General features: G+C 56.5%; 1 protein-coding gene across 1 annotated transcript; it reads left to right on the top strand.

The window, feature by feature from the left end:
* Positions 1 to 442: 442 nt before the first annotated feature.
* On the top strand, positions 443 to 11,469 carry SIK1 (salt inducible kinase 1). Its single transcript, XM_081067617.1, has 14 exons — positions 443 to 569; positions 809 to 976; positions 1,350 to 1,466; positions 3,926 to 3,989; positions 4,167 to 4,328; positions 4,467 to 4,591; positions 4,676 to 4,799; positions 5,453 to 5,664; positions 5,935 to 6,084; positions 6,543 to 6,653; positions 6,779 to 6,986; positions 7,488 to 7,766; positions 8,380 to 8,611; positions 9,054 to 11,469. The coding sequence occupies exons 2-14, from the start codon at positions 821 to 823 to the stop codon at positions 9,436 to 9,438; spliced, it is 2,325 nt and encodes a 774-aa protein (XP_080923743.1). The 5' UTR covers positions 443 to 569; positions 809 to 820; the 3' UTR covers positions 9,439 to 11,469.
* The last annotated feature ends 248 nt before the right edge of the window (positions 11,470 to 11,717 follow it).

Below are 11,717 nucleotides of genomic sequence, written 5' to 3'. Positions count from 1 at the left end.
GAAACCCAAGGATTAACCGGCCTGCAGCGTCCACAGCATCCGGTAGGGGGCGCGCGCCGGCGGGAACGCGGGCGCGGGCGGACCTCCGCGGGCCTTAGGCGCCCGGCGCCTCTGACGTCACCGCCCCGCGGTAGCCAGGGCAACGGCCTCATCAGCGCGCGCGTCAGAGCCGCCAGTCTCTTGGCAACGGCCCGATCTCCCGCTCTCCCTCCGCTTGGCGCTGGGCCGCGCGTCGCTCTGGCGTCAAAGCGACGTCAATGGGGATGTATCAATCCGGCGCGGCGGCGGGGCGGGGCTGGCGGAGGCGGGCTGGGGGCGGGGCCGGGCCAGGCCGGGGGCGGGGCCGGGGCGGGGCCGGGGCGGGGCGGGGCGGGGCGGGGCGGGGCGGGGCGGTGGCGCGTGCGGCGGGGTGCGCGGCGCGGCCCCAGAGCTGACATGCGGCGCGGCCCGGCTGGCGGCGGCAGAGGCGAGCGGAGCAGCGGGCGGCCGAGCAGCGCGAGCGACCGAGCGGTCGACGGGGGCAGCGGGGCGGGCGGCGTGCCGGCCTCGGAGCCCCGGGGGTGGCGGAGGTGAGGCAGCGGGCGGCGCTGGGGTGTCCGGTGGCGGCGCGGGTGCGCGCGTGGGGGTCGGGGCCGGGACGCCGCTCGCCCCTCGGTCGCCCGCTCCCTTTGTTTTGGGGCGGCGGGGGCGGGTCGGCGCCCCGCGGGGCTGAGCGGGCCCGGGGCACCGGGCGGAGCCGACCTCGGGCGGCGGGGCGCGGGTGTCGGAGCGGGGTCGGGGCGGGCGCTGAGCGCTCCGCCGTCCGCAGGTGCCCGGAGCCATGGTGATCATGTCCGAGTTCAGCGCGGCCCCAGCGGGCGCCGGCCAGGGCCAGCAGAAGCCCCTCCGGGTGGGCTTCTACGACATTGAGCGGACCCTGGGCAAGGGCAACTTCGCGGTGGTGAAGCTGGCCCGGCATCGAGTCACCAAGACGCAGGTGCGTGGGGCGGCAGGGCCGGCCTGGGGTGGACCCCGCCTGGGCGCAGCCAGCCGCGTGGCGTCCCTGTCTGCGGGGCCAGCTGTCGTCCGAGGGTCTAAACGCCGACGGGTTTTAGTCCGGGAAAGAAAAACTCTTATGTTACGATTCTGCCTAATGTGTATGAACATCGAAGGGTAAAGACCAAGTGCTAAAGGATAATATTAACGATGACTTTGGTTATTCCCCCCACCCCCCAAACTTTTTGGGACCTCTTGGAGATACAGAGTGTTTTAGAAATTAACCTGCAAAAAAACGAAAATTAGGTTAAGTGAGAGGTTTGGTTTTTTTTTTTTTTTAAACAAAATATCCTTTTTCTTGTAAAAATCTGTAGGTTGCAATAAAAATAATCGATAAAACACGCCTAGATTCAAGCAACTTGGAGAAAATATACCGTGAGGTTCAGATCATGAAGCTTCTGAATCATCCTCATATCATAAAGCTTTACCAGGTAAGCTCAAGTTTGCCTTTCCCTGTTACTTCTGGCAAGTGTATTATTTCTTATTTCCGACAACCTAAACGTGCAGTTTCAGAAGGTTGCTCTTCTCTTTGTGTGTATGTGGGAGTCCGGGAGTTGGTTGCATAAGGTCAATAGATTAATTTCTGTAAGTGGTGCAGAGGTATTCACACCTATTTTCTTGCTTTTGGGTCATAATTGCTTCATGAACGGTTTATTTAGTATTGTAATTTGTCCAGTGTTAAATGCGTTGAGGTCAATGTTACTCTTACTATAAAGAGAAACAAGCAGATCTGTGTATTGCCACAAGTCAGGCATTTGTGGTAGAACATATTCAAGTGAAACTAGACACTTCCGCCTCTTCAGATAATTATTAAACTTACAAACCAGCTGCTCTTACTAGTTTTCATTAATTTATCTTTGCAAAGGCAGCAGTAAGCATTTGTCTTCCCCTTTTAAAACTCCTCCATCAAAAATGGAGAGATGAGAATACTTTTGCCCTGGTGAGAGCAAGCAGGTTGTCATTTAATCCACGTTAAGAACAGGCCTCACCCTGTCCGTCTTTTGGTTTGTTTTGGGCCTTTATTTTTGTTCTGTTGAAACTAATAAATTGCGTCTTTGGAAAATAAGTGCTGGTTTAATTAGGACAGCAAAGCGCTCTCTTACTTAGCTGACCACTTCTGTAAAGATGAAATCCAGCCTCGTTCAGGAGAATAAGTTCTCGATGTTATGTCCAGTTGTGTTGGCTGGAGGTTCCTTTTGATGACTTTCACAAAACCCTGAGAGTCTGAAATGAATATGGGACAGTGTATGTATTTGTGCTGTAGGCAGGGCTAGGTGTACAGTGAGGTAGGACGGGACAGTAGTTGAAATGATCCCACGCAAGGCTCTTCTCTGTTAAAATGAAGGGAGAAGTGGAGTCCTCGGGGCTGTGTTTCCAGAATGACAGTTTACTCAGCGCTGTTAGTGCAGCAGTCTCATCAGGTGCTCTCTGGTTCGTGTTTTGTTTCTGTTGTCATTTGTAAGTTGCCGTCTGGAGAAGGAGTTTCCTCCCCGGTCCCTGATGTCAGTGCCTGAGAAATGTGCCTGTTTCCGCAGGAGTGGGCTGACCCCTGTCTGTTTCTGGCTGTGCTGGAAGGATGAGCCAGAGCATGGCTTCCCCGCTGGCCCATTGTGTGGACTAACCCAGTTAGCGATCCCTGGCCCACGGGATCCAAGTTCGGTCTTTTCCGGGGTGAATTTTCTCATTGCTCTGTGGGCTGCTTTAACCATTTGGAGACATACGATGCAGTGGGACAGCAAGGATGGTGATTAGCCTGGTTTTGGCGCTGGCGTCTGATTTTCATCCAGCTCGCCCAGGCCCAGAACCTTGGTGAGGCACTAAACTCTTTCCTTGCGGTTTTTTTTTTTAAACTTAAAACACATTCGCTTTCATTCTTTTTCTGTCACTTTTTTCATTGAGAAATGGGGTGAACAGTGGTTGTCTTACTCGCCACTCTGTTATACACATTGAGCACAAGGGCAGTGAAAATTCCAGCCGAACTGCTTGGTGTTCAGGTTTCTTTCTAGATTTACAGCTCAAAGCAGTTGTTTTCCAAGTACCTTTTTTAAAGGAGTAATTCTGAAACCTGAAGGAGTCTTTTTCTGCAAGAATGTATTATCTCTCTGCCTCCCTCAGAACTAGTTTAAAATACACAGATAGTAATTACACTTCGTTTGCTACCAAAGGTCTGAATTTTTCTTTGTTTCTTAGTTATGTTTTAAACTCTGTAAAACATTTTCTTCAAAGTGAAATAAAACTCTCGGTCAATAAGGGAATCTTTAAGGTGTACCCGACATGGGCTGTTGCTGTTGACACCGCTGAGCAGATTGCAGTACAAAGAGCAGACTGTTGTAGCTCACCTGGCAAAGCTGGCTTCTCGTGGCCTAATTAGTGATGTCACTAACACATGGGGGGTGGCGGGGGGGGGGGTGTTTGCTATCTGTGATTCAGCTGTGCTGGCCTTTGGCTGGAATCATCTGTTGCACACTCGGCTTCTAGAAGAAAGCCATAGCAGAACTCTTGAAGTTGTTTTTACTTCAGTAGCCTCCAGAGTCCTCTAGGTGGGTGAGGCAAAGTGAATTATTATTGTTTTTTTAATATTTATTTTACATTTGTATTTATATTTATTTCCTATGATACAGGAGAATTCTAAACCTTTTTTTTTTTGAGAGCAAAGAAATATCAGGATAGGCAGTCTAGTGAGGAATTCACCTCTGATTTTTAAATTCTTTTTTTGAATAGGAAGCCCCTTATTTCTTTCCTTACTGTCGAAGTTTTTCTTTTCTTTCCAAAAATTATGAAGGTACTCATCCCGGAGAAGTTAACAGTTTACTGGGGTTCAGGTGGAATATTTATACCGTTGGTATGCTTTCTTTTTGTGTGGTTAAATGTCATGTCTTCATTTTTGTAGGTTATGGAAACAAAGGATATGCTTTATATTGTCACGGAATTTGCAAAAAATGGAGAAATGTTCGGTAAGCCACACTTAGTTTTAGTGTCTGTTGACGGCCAATGGTACTGACTTAGCGGGTACTGCTTGTCTCGTGTTGGGGTGTACCTACTTTACAGTTGTACAGCATTCTTCAGTGTGCCCGAGACATGGGCCCGACTCGCAGATTTGGGAGCTAGAGCTTTGTTTTGTCGCTCCTCAGATTACTTGACTTCCAATGGGCACCTAAGCGAGGATGAAGCACGGAAGAAGTTCTGGCAGATTCTGTCGGCTGTGGAGTACTGCCACAGCCATCACATTGTGCACCGGGACCTGAAGACCGAGAACCTCCTGCTGGACGGCAACATGGACATCAAGCTGGCAGGTAGGGGGCACGCTGCACCCAGGAAGTGCCATCCTGGTGGGGTGGGGCGGCAGCCTGTGCTCTGTGTACGCGCACCTCTGAAACCACGGCCCCTGCCGTTTGCACCGTACCTTCATCACCTGTTTCTTTGTCTCTCAGACTTTGGATTTGGGAATTTCTACAAGTCGGGAGAGCCTCTGTCCACGTGGTGTGGGAGCCCCCCGTACGCAGCCCCAGAAGTCTTCGAGGGGAAGGAGTACGAAGGCCCCCAGCTGGACATCTGGGTAGGAGCCCGCGTGTGCACTGCGTGTTAGATGCTAGCCAGTGAGGGCGAGCTGGCGCTGACTGTGCTGTGTGGTCGTTGGCAGAGCCTGGGAGTCGTGCTGTATGTCCTCGTCTGCGGGTCCCTCCCCTTCGACGGGCCCAGCCTGCCAGCGCTGAGGCAGCGGGTGCTGGAGGGCCGCTTCCGCATCCCCTTCTTCATGTCTCGAGGTACGTGTGAGGTGTGAGCTGGGCCTCCTGAGCTGGGGGGCGCGGAGCGCCATGGGAGTTGTGGAGGAGGAGGGGGAGGACGCATTCATTTCCTGAAATGCCGGCTTGACTGTCTTCTGAGTCTGCCATCGGGTCTGTGAGTCAGGCCTGTATTACGCGGGGTGTTTACCTGGGAGAGAAACCCAACCCACGGGCTGTGTTTCCAGTGCCCTACTTACGGGCCTGGCAGGTCCCTTCCTGCGAGGGTGTCTCCCGGAGGGCCGGCTGAAGGCCTGGTCTCTGGAGTCCCTGCCCAGTGCCCTGTCCCTGTGTCTCACCCACTCTACACACGTGCTTTTCTCCATTCAGTAAAGACGTGTGACCCACTGGCCACGAACGTGTGCAGCCACAGCAGAATGGGGAGTCTAAGTGGTATCTGCGGGGACCACTTGGGAAGACTGTGTCCCCACAGAGGCCCATCCCTCAGTGGGGGGGCTCTGTCGGGTGGCAGGTCTGAGCTGATGGCACAGGCCAGCACTCTTTAGGACGGTCATTTGTTCGTTTCCCCGCATCATGGGAGCCTCGTCCCCTGCGGGGCTGCTGTGGGACCGGGTGGGCCGTGGGGGAGCGTGCCGCCGCCCCACCGGGACTCAGTGCGCCTGCCCCGCCCCCAGACTGTGAGACGCTGATCCGGCGCATGCTGGTGGTGGAGCCTGGCAAGCGCATCACCCTGGCCCAGATCCGGCAGCACCGGTGGATGCAGGCCCATCCCTGCCCGCCGCCCACCTGCGCTGCGCTCAGCTATAGCTCCAAGCTGGGCGACTACGACGAGCAAGTGCTGGCCGTCATGCAGACGCTCGGCGTGGACCGGCAGAGGACCGTGGAGGTGAGCGCTCCGCCCTCCCTGGGCCTGGCCTCCGGGGGGGGCAGGCGCTCTCCAGTCAGGCTAAAATGGGAACATGGGCTAATTTAAGGGCCAGCTTGTCCACACCTCTAAAAAATATTCTCGGCCACCCAAGAATAACCCTGGGAATGGCCCCGTCAGGGAGCCTCAGCGACTCGAGGAGATGTCCTAAGGCGCCACCCGCATGCGGGAGCCCTGCTTCTCCGCCATCTCCTCTGGCCTGGCTCTGACCCGCTTCTCTGCCTGTCGCAGTCCCTGCAGAACAGCAGCTATAACCATTTTGCGGCTATTTATTACCTCCTCCTGGAGCGGCTGAAGGAGTACCGCAGCCCCCCACAGTCGTCCCGGCCCCGGCTGGCCCGGCCGCAGAGGCCCAGAAGCTCTGATCACAGCTGCCTGGAGGTGAGGGGGCTCCTTCTAAAGCCCCACCCTTGTCTCTACCTTGGATGCGTCCCCAGGTTAGGGATTCCTTGCTCAGACACGCTGGAGGGTGAGACGCATGATGAGCGTGCTGACCCCCACGTCCCAGCGCACACTACCCATTAAGCCCTGACGGGGTTCCCCTGTGAGCCTTGCACCAGAAGCTGCATGGAGAAGGGGGGGTGCTGATGCTCTGTTGGGGGTCAGGTCCGTCGAGTGGCAACTTGTTCCTAGCTGTCCCTCATGCTGGCCTCTCCATGCTCCTCTTGGTCACCTTCAACCAGCGTGGCCTCAGGGAGAGCTCACATGTCCTGAGCCAGGCAGCTAGTGGCTGCCACCTGTTAACGCCAGAGCAAGCCAGCATGGTCTTTTCTCGCGATGTCGCGGTTGTCCCCAGAGCCAGCTGCCTGATGGCCCCGTCCTCATCTGCCGACCCACAGGTGCCTCAGGAAGGCCTCCCCAGTGACGCTTTCCGATCCTCCCTGCTCTGCCCGCAGCCCCAGACCTTGGGGCAGGTCGAAATGGACTGTGACCTGCACAGCTCACTGCAGGTGTGTGAGCTTCTGCGCTGTGTGGCGTCGGGGGAGGGGGCTCGTCTGGTTCCCGGCCGCAGTGATGACCCTGCACCAGCTCTCACGGAGCCCCAGGCTCACTGGTTTGTGTCTGTCCTGCACAGCCCTTGCTCTTCCCCATGGATGCCAACTGCAGTGGAGTGTTCCGGCATCGCTCGGCTTCCCCCAGCAGCCCGCTGGACACGGCCATCAGCGAGGAGGTCCGGCCGGGCGCGGAGGCGGAACGGGAGGCACAAAGGCCCCTGCCCGGTAGTACGGGCCGCAGGCACACGCTGGCCGAGGTCTCCACCCTCTCCCCATGCGCCACTCCGTGTAAGTGTCCCGTGGGCAGGCGCGTGGCCGCTGAGCAGGGTGATAGTCAGGGCTGTGCAGGGCTGATGCCAAACGCACCTGTTCTGCTTATCCACCTCTTGTGGTTACATTTCCCAGCTCTGCCATTGGTTTAACCGCAAAGGCCACAGGGTTACACTGAGATACCCCTGTGGTGGTTTGGTGGTGGGGACAGTGTCCTGGGAGGGCAGGTCCTCATCCTGGGCCCCTCTGTGTCCTGGGTCAGCGCCCGGGTCAGCTGCAGCCGACTGTCAAGCCTCCCCAGTTCTGGTGGCCTCTGGTTGTCGCAGACTGCCACACCCCCAGCACAGCTGTCTGCCCGTCACCGGGCCGTGAGGGTTGCCTTGGGGGCTTAGTGTCGCTGCAGTGGGCGTGTGGAGGGGCCAGAGCCAGTTCTTCTGTGAAAACTGGTGGTGCCTTGGGTTGTGTTGGCTGTGGAGAGCATGGGGAGCCCCCCTCAAGAACACCCTGTTCCGTCTGCAGGTATCGTCATCTCCTCCTCCTCCCCAACGAGTCCTTCCGAAGGCACCAGCTCTGACAGCTGTCTTACCTCAGCGGGCGAGAGCCCTGGGGGGCTCAGTGGACGCTTGGCCGCTCAGGGGCTGGTGGGCACCTGCTCCCCACTCAGACTGGCCTCACCGCTGCTGGGGGCCCAGTCTGCCACCCCAGTGCTGCAGGCTCAGGGGGCCCTGGGAGGAGCCGCCCTGCTCCCCGTCAGCTTCCAGGAAGGCCGGAGGGCTTCAGATACCTCGCTCACTCAAGGTGACTTCCCCTTTCGGTCTCACTTCCACCTTCCCCAGGAGATGCTGTGTGTGGCCCTGGAGGGCATCACTTTGTCCTTGATGGCGGGTGTTCCCCCGTCCTCTAGCCGGGTCTGGGTAGAGCAGCAGTGCTACCCCATTGTGAACAGCCTGGTCTCTGGGACAGTCATCGGCTGTTTTTTAAAGGCCCGAGACACTCGGATACCAGGCAGCAGCTCCTGCCTGCAGGAGCGATGGGGTCAGGGAGGGATCCCCCCACTTAGCTGCCTGGGCATCTCCCCCCGACCCAGGGCTGGGTCCTCTGGCACTGATCGCACCCTTCTTCCATGGAGGGTCTATGGTCTGCTCAGGCGCATGCCTGTTTGGTGTTGGAACTACTGCCCCAAAGCAAACCCCAAAAGAAGAAGACTTCCCAGCCTTAGGGAGGGATGGGTGGTTTGTCAAAAGTGATTGGCTGCCCAGCAAGCGCCCTGAGCCCTGCAGGAAAGCGTACTGGCCCTCGTATCTGTCACCTCTGCGTTGCCCGTGCCTCCTCCTCCTCCCCACCCCACCCGTGTGGAAATCCTGCACTGCGGGACCAGATCTGTAGGCTTCTTCATCTTCCCCCCCCCCAGGCCTGAAAGCCTTCCGGCAGCAGCTGAGGAAGAACGCAAGGACCAAAGGGTTTCTGGGGCTGAACAAGATCAAGGGGCTGGCTCGCCAGGTGTGCCAGCCGTCCGCCAGCCGGGCCACGCGGGGTGGCCTGAGTGCCTTCCAGCTGCCTGCACAGAGCCTGGGCGTGCACAGCAGTGGGGCTGGCAGCCGCGAGGGCAGAGGCCTGCTGGAAGAGGTGCTGCACCAACAGAGGTACGCCCGCTCGGCACAGGCTCCTGCATGTGGGGCTTTCCTCTTAAGCTCCCCCTTCTCCATGGAGTCAGATGAGCACTCTTCCCTGCCCCCAAGTGCAGACCTGTGGGGCCTTGTTCCCTGCAGATGGTGGCAGAGGTGGGGAGCCGTCAGGTTTTGTCACTTTGAAGCCTGTAAGGGGGGTGGACGGGGGCAGTGAGTAAAAATGTCACATCTGGTTGGCATCTCTGAGCTGCGACAAAAGCACGCTGGAGAATGGAAATGTCAGGAATTGCTCAGGGGATTAGTCACACAGCACTGCGTGTTCTGAGCAGCTTCAGCCAGCAGTTTCACGGGGCGTGGACACCGATAGTGTCTGAGCCTGGCCGGGTGGAACATGTCAGAAGCAGCGAGTGGAGCTGGTAGTGACCTGTGCCTTCCCCATTCCCTCGTCTCCCTCCAGGTTGCTCCAGTTACAGCACCACCCGGCAGGCCTGCCCAGCTGCCCGCAGGCCCCCCAGCCGCCCCCGGCCCCTCTGGTCCTGGCCCCCTGCGACGGTGCCCTCCTTGTGTCAGGATTCCAGAAGGAGCTAGGGCTGGGGCCCTGCCCGCTGCTGCCGCCCCACATCGTCCAGGCTGGGGTCTCCCCGGTGGCCTCGGCAGCGCAGCTCCTGGACGCCCACCTACACATCAGCACGGCCTCGGTGGCCCTCCCCACCACCATGCACCTGCAGCCACACTTTGCCATGCTGCCCCCAGGTTTCAACCCCATGGGGCTGCCGCAGGGGGACTGCGAGATGGAGGACCTGACCGCCGGCCAGCTGGGCACCTTCGTCCTGGTGCAGTAAGGAACACGGGTCGCTGCCCTCTGCCCCAAATGGGCCGCTGACTCCTCGAAGCAATAATCTGAGTATGTGAAGACGTTTCCGGACTCAAAGCCAATAACTTCTGAGAAGCAAAACAAGCAATACGTTGGTGTTTTGGCTTTTTAGTTTATATTTTGTTTCATTTTCTCCTTGCACTGAGCGGCTGCTAACATGCGTCGGGACTGGACAGTTTCTAAAGAAAAATAATGAGGGTGTGTTGTGGGGCGGGTGGAAGGGCGGGAGGGAGGGGAGCAGGTGAGAGATGGGTGACGGCTGGCTCAGCGAATTGGCTTGGAGCCACTGGTGGCAGGAGGGGCCCAGTGACGCCCTGGTCCACGGAGTCACTCACGAGCATTGCATTGGGCAAAACACGGTGTGAGCCCTATGCGTGCAAACGAGTAGGCATGTCTCCACCCGTGTGTGTGTGTGTGTGTGTGTGTGTGTGCGCGCGCGCGTTGAGTGGTATCTTTTTTTTTAGTTAACAGCTATCCACTTCCGGAAACACTTAGGCTTCAAATGTAAGCTGTGAACTTTCTGCTTTATGTATCGGTTTTTAAAAAGCTCTAAGGCCAGCCCAGGAGAAGATAATCTACAAATTCTCGGACTTCTCTCCCCTGAAGTCAGAACCCACAGGATCATTTATACCTTCTTTTTTAGATGAGAAGTTTTATAAACTGCTCAAGAGTTGGTTTCCAAGATTCTTCGGAAGAACCTCAAAAGGGCGGGCGGGCTGGCTGTGGGGCACTCCAGCCGGGCACTTGCTCAGCCGGAGGAGTTTCCTCCTGCTGCCCGTCTGATTTCCGCTGCTAATTAAGTTTTTATGCATTTCATTATCAGGGTCCAAAAAGAACAGCTGACTGGGGAATGTGCAATATGGAGACCTGGGCCTGGGAGGAGCAGATGGTAAAGGGTCATGCCAGTGGCTGGCCTGCTCCCGCTGGGTGGCAGCCCGTGGACGGCCCAACCTTACCCAGGCTCCTGGTTAGGCTTTCGTTCACGGAAGTGAAATGACAGGTCAGGTCAGTATTGTTCAAGCTTTGCTCCTTTTTTTTTAAAGCAAATACTGTATATGTATATAAATAGGAGACAAATAGACACTACTTATTTTTTATATTTTTTACTACACCTTTGTGTTCCCAGTTTAAATTCCCCTCTGGTAACACTGCAAGGCGCTGACACCAGGTCCATAGAGGAGGGAGACAAGGTGCGTCTTTACCTGGCAGGGAGACTCAGGTGGTGGCTTGTAGGTCCGAGGCCTCTGGAGGGAAAGGAGGGTCGTCCCTGCACACCCCTGCACCTGTCAGCATGGCCCTTTACCTCCAGATGCCTTCCGTTCACTTGGCTCTTACACCCTTCAGTATTACACAGGTAACCACGGGGGAAGGTGGGCATTCGTCAAAGCCAAAGATGGCCCGCTTTTCTGGAGGGTGGGCAGGTGGGCGGCCCCTGTGGCTGCGTTTGCCGAGCTTGCTGCTGCTGTCCCTCCTGCACTGGCTGCTTCAAGGATTGGGCAGTGGACTGGCCTGGCTGCCAGGCCGCAGACACCACCAGAGCCTCCCGCCGACTGGTGAGGAAGGTTGGGGCGGAGCGAGGCCGAGCCCCTTCCCACGGAGGCAGCACGCGGCCCACTAGAGCCTGGTCCCCTCTCACACGGCTGTTCTAATGCCAGAGATCAAAGGCCTCAGAACATGACAAGCACTTTATCCTTTCACAGTTTCTTTCTCGTTGCCGTAAGTCGAGTTGTGTGTCTTGTTTTCAGGCGTGCGTGGTGTGTTTCCTGGGTCTCCCCACCGCGCTCTGCTCGGACGGATGCAATAGCCTGTTGAGAGGCACTCGCGTCTGAGCAAGGTGTCTGTTGGGTGGGTTTTGTTTTTTACTGTAACTGAGTTAATTATTTTATTTCTTATGTTAACATGAGAAATGTACGCCAAATGATTAGTGGATGTCTGTTTTTTAATTTAATATTTAAATAAAATATTTGGGGGGAAAAACGTCGGCTTTTTCCCTCAGTTCATCTCTGTGGAAGTGCCTTCCTTCCGAGCCGCTTCACTCCAGGTGCAATGGCAGCTCAGGTGGCGGTTTTAATTAGTTTCCGGTGTACAAAACAATGTACTAGTGAGACATTTACATCCCTGACAAAGTGATAACCCCCCTCCCCCAACCTACTCCCCCTCTGACATGGTATATACGTAACTGTTACAATTCCAGTGACTATTCTCTATGCTGTCCTCCACATCCTGTGACCATACGTATATAAAATT

Source organism: Rhinolophus hipposideros (assembly GCF_964194185.1).
Source record: "Rhinolophus hipposideros genome assembly, chromosome: 2".
In the NCBI taxonomy this organism is placed as follows: domain Eukaryota; kingdom Metazoa; phylum Chordata; class Mammalia; order Chiroptera; family Rhinolophidae; genus Rhinolophus; species Rhinolophus hipposideros.
Note: the sequence above shows the minus strand (reverse complement) of the source record. Positions and strands in the feature narration are given on the sequence as shown.

What these genes read in the sequence shown, in the direction of transcription:
- SIK1 (XM_081067617.1), top strand. Translation starts at nt 821, where the DNA reads ATGGTGATCATGTCCGAGTTCAGCGCGGCCCCAGCGGGCGCCGGCCAG. An exon ending in AAAAAATGGAGAAATGTTCG is followed by an intron (nt 3,990 to 4,166) that starts GTAAGCCACACT and finishes GTCGCTCCTCAG; the next exon opens with ATTACTTGACTTCCAATGGG. An exon ending in GAGGTGCTGCACCAACAGAG is followed by an intron (nt 8,612 to 9,053) that starts GTACGCCCGCTC and finishes GTCTCCCTCCAG; the next exon opens with GTTGCTCCAGTTACAGCACC.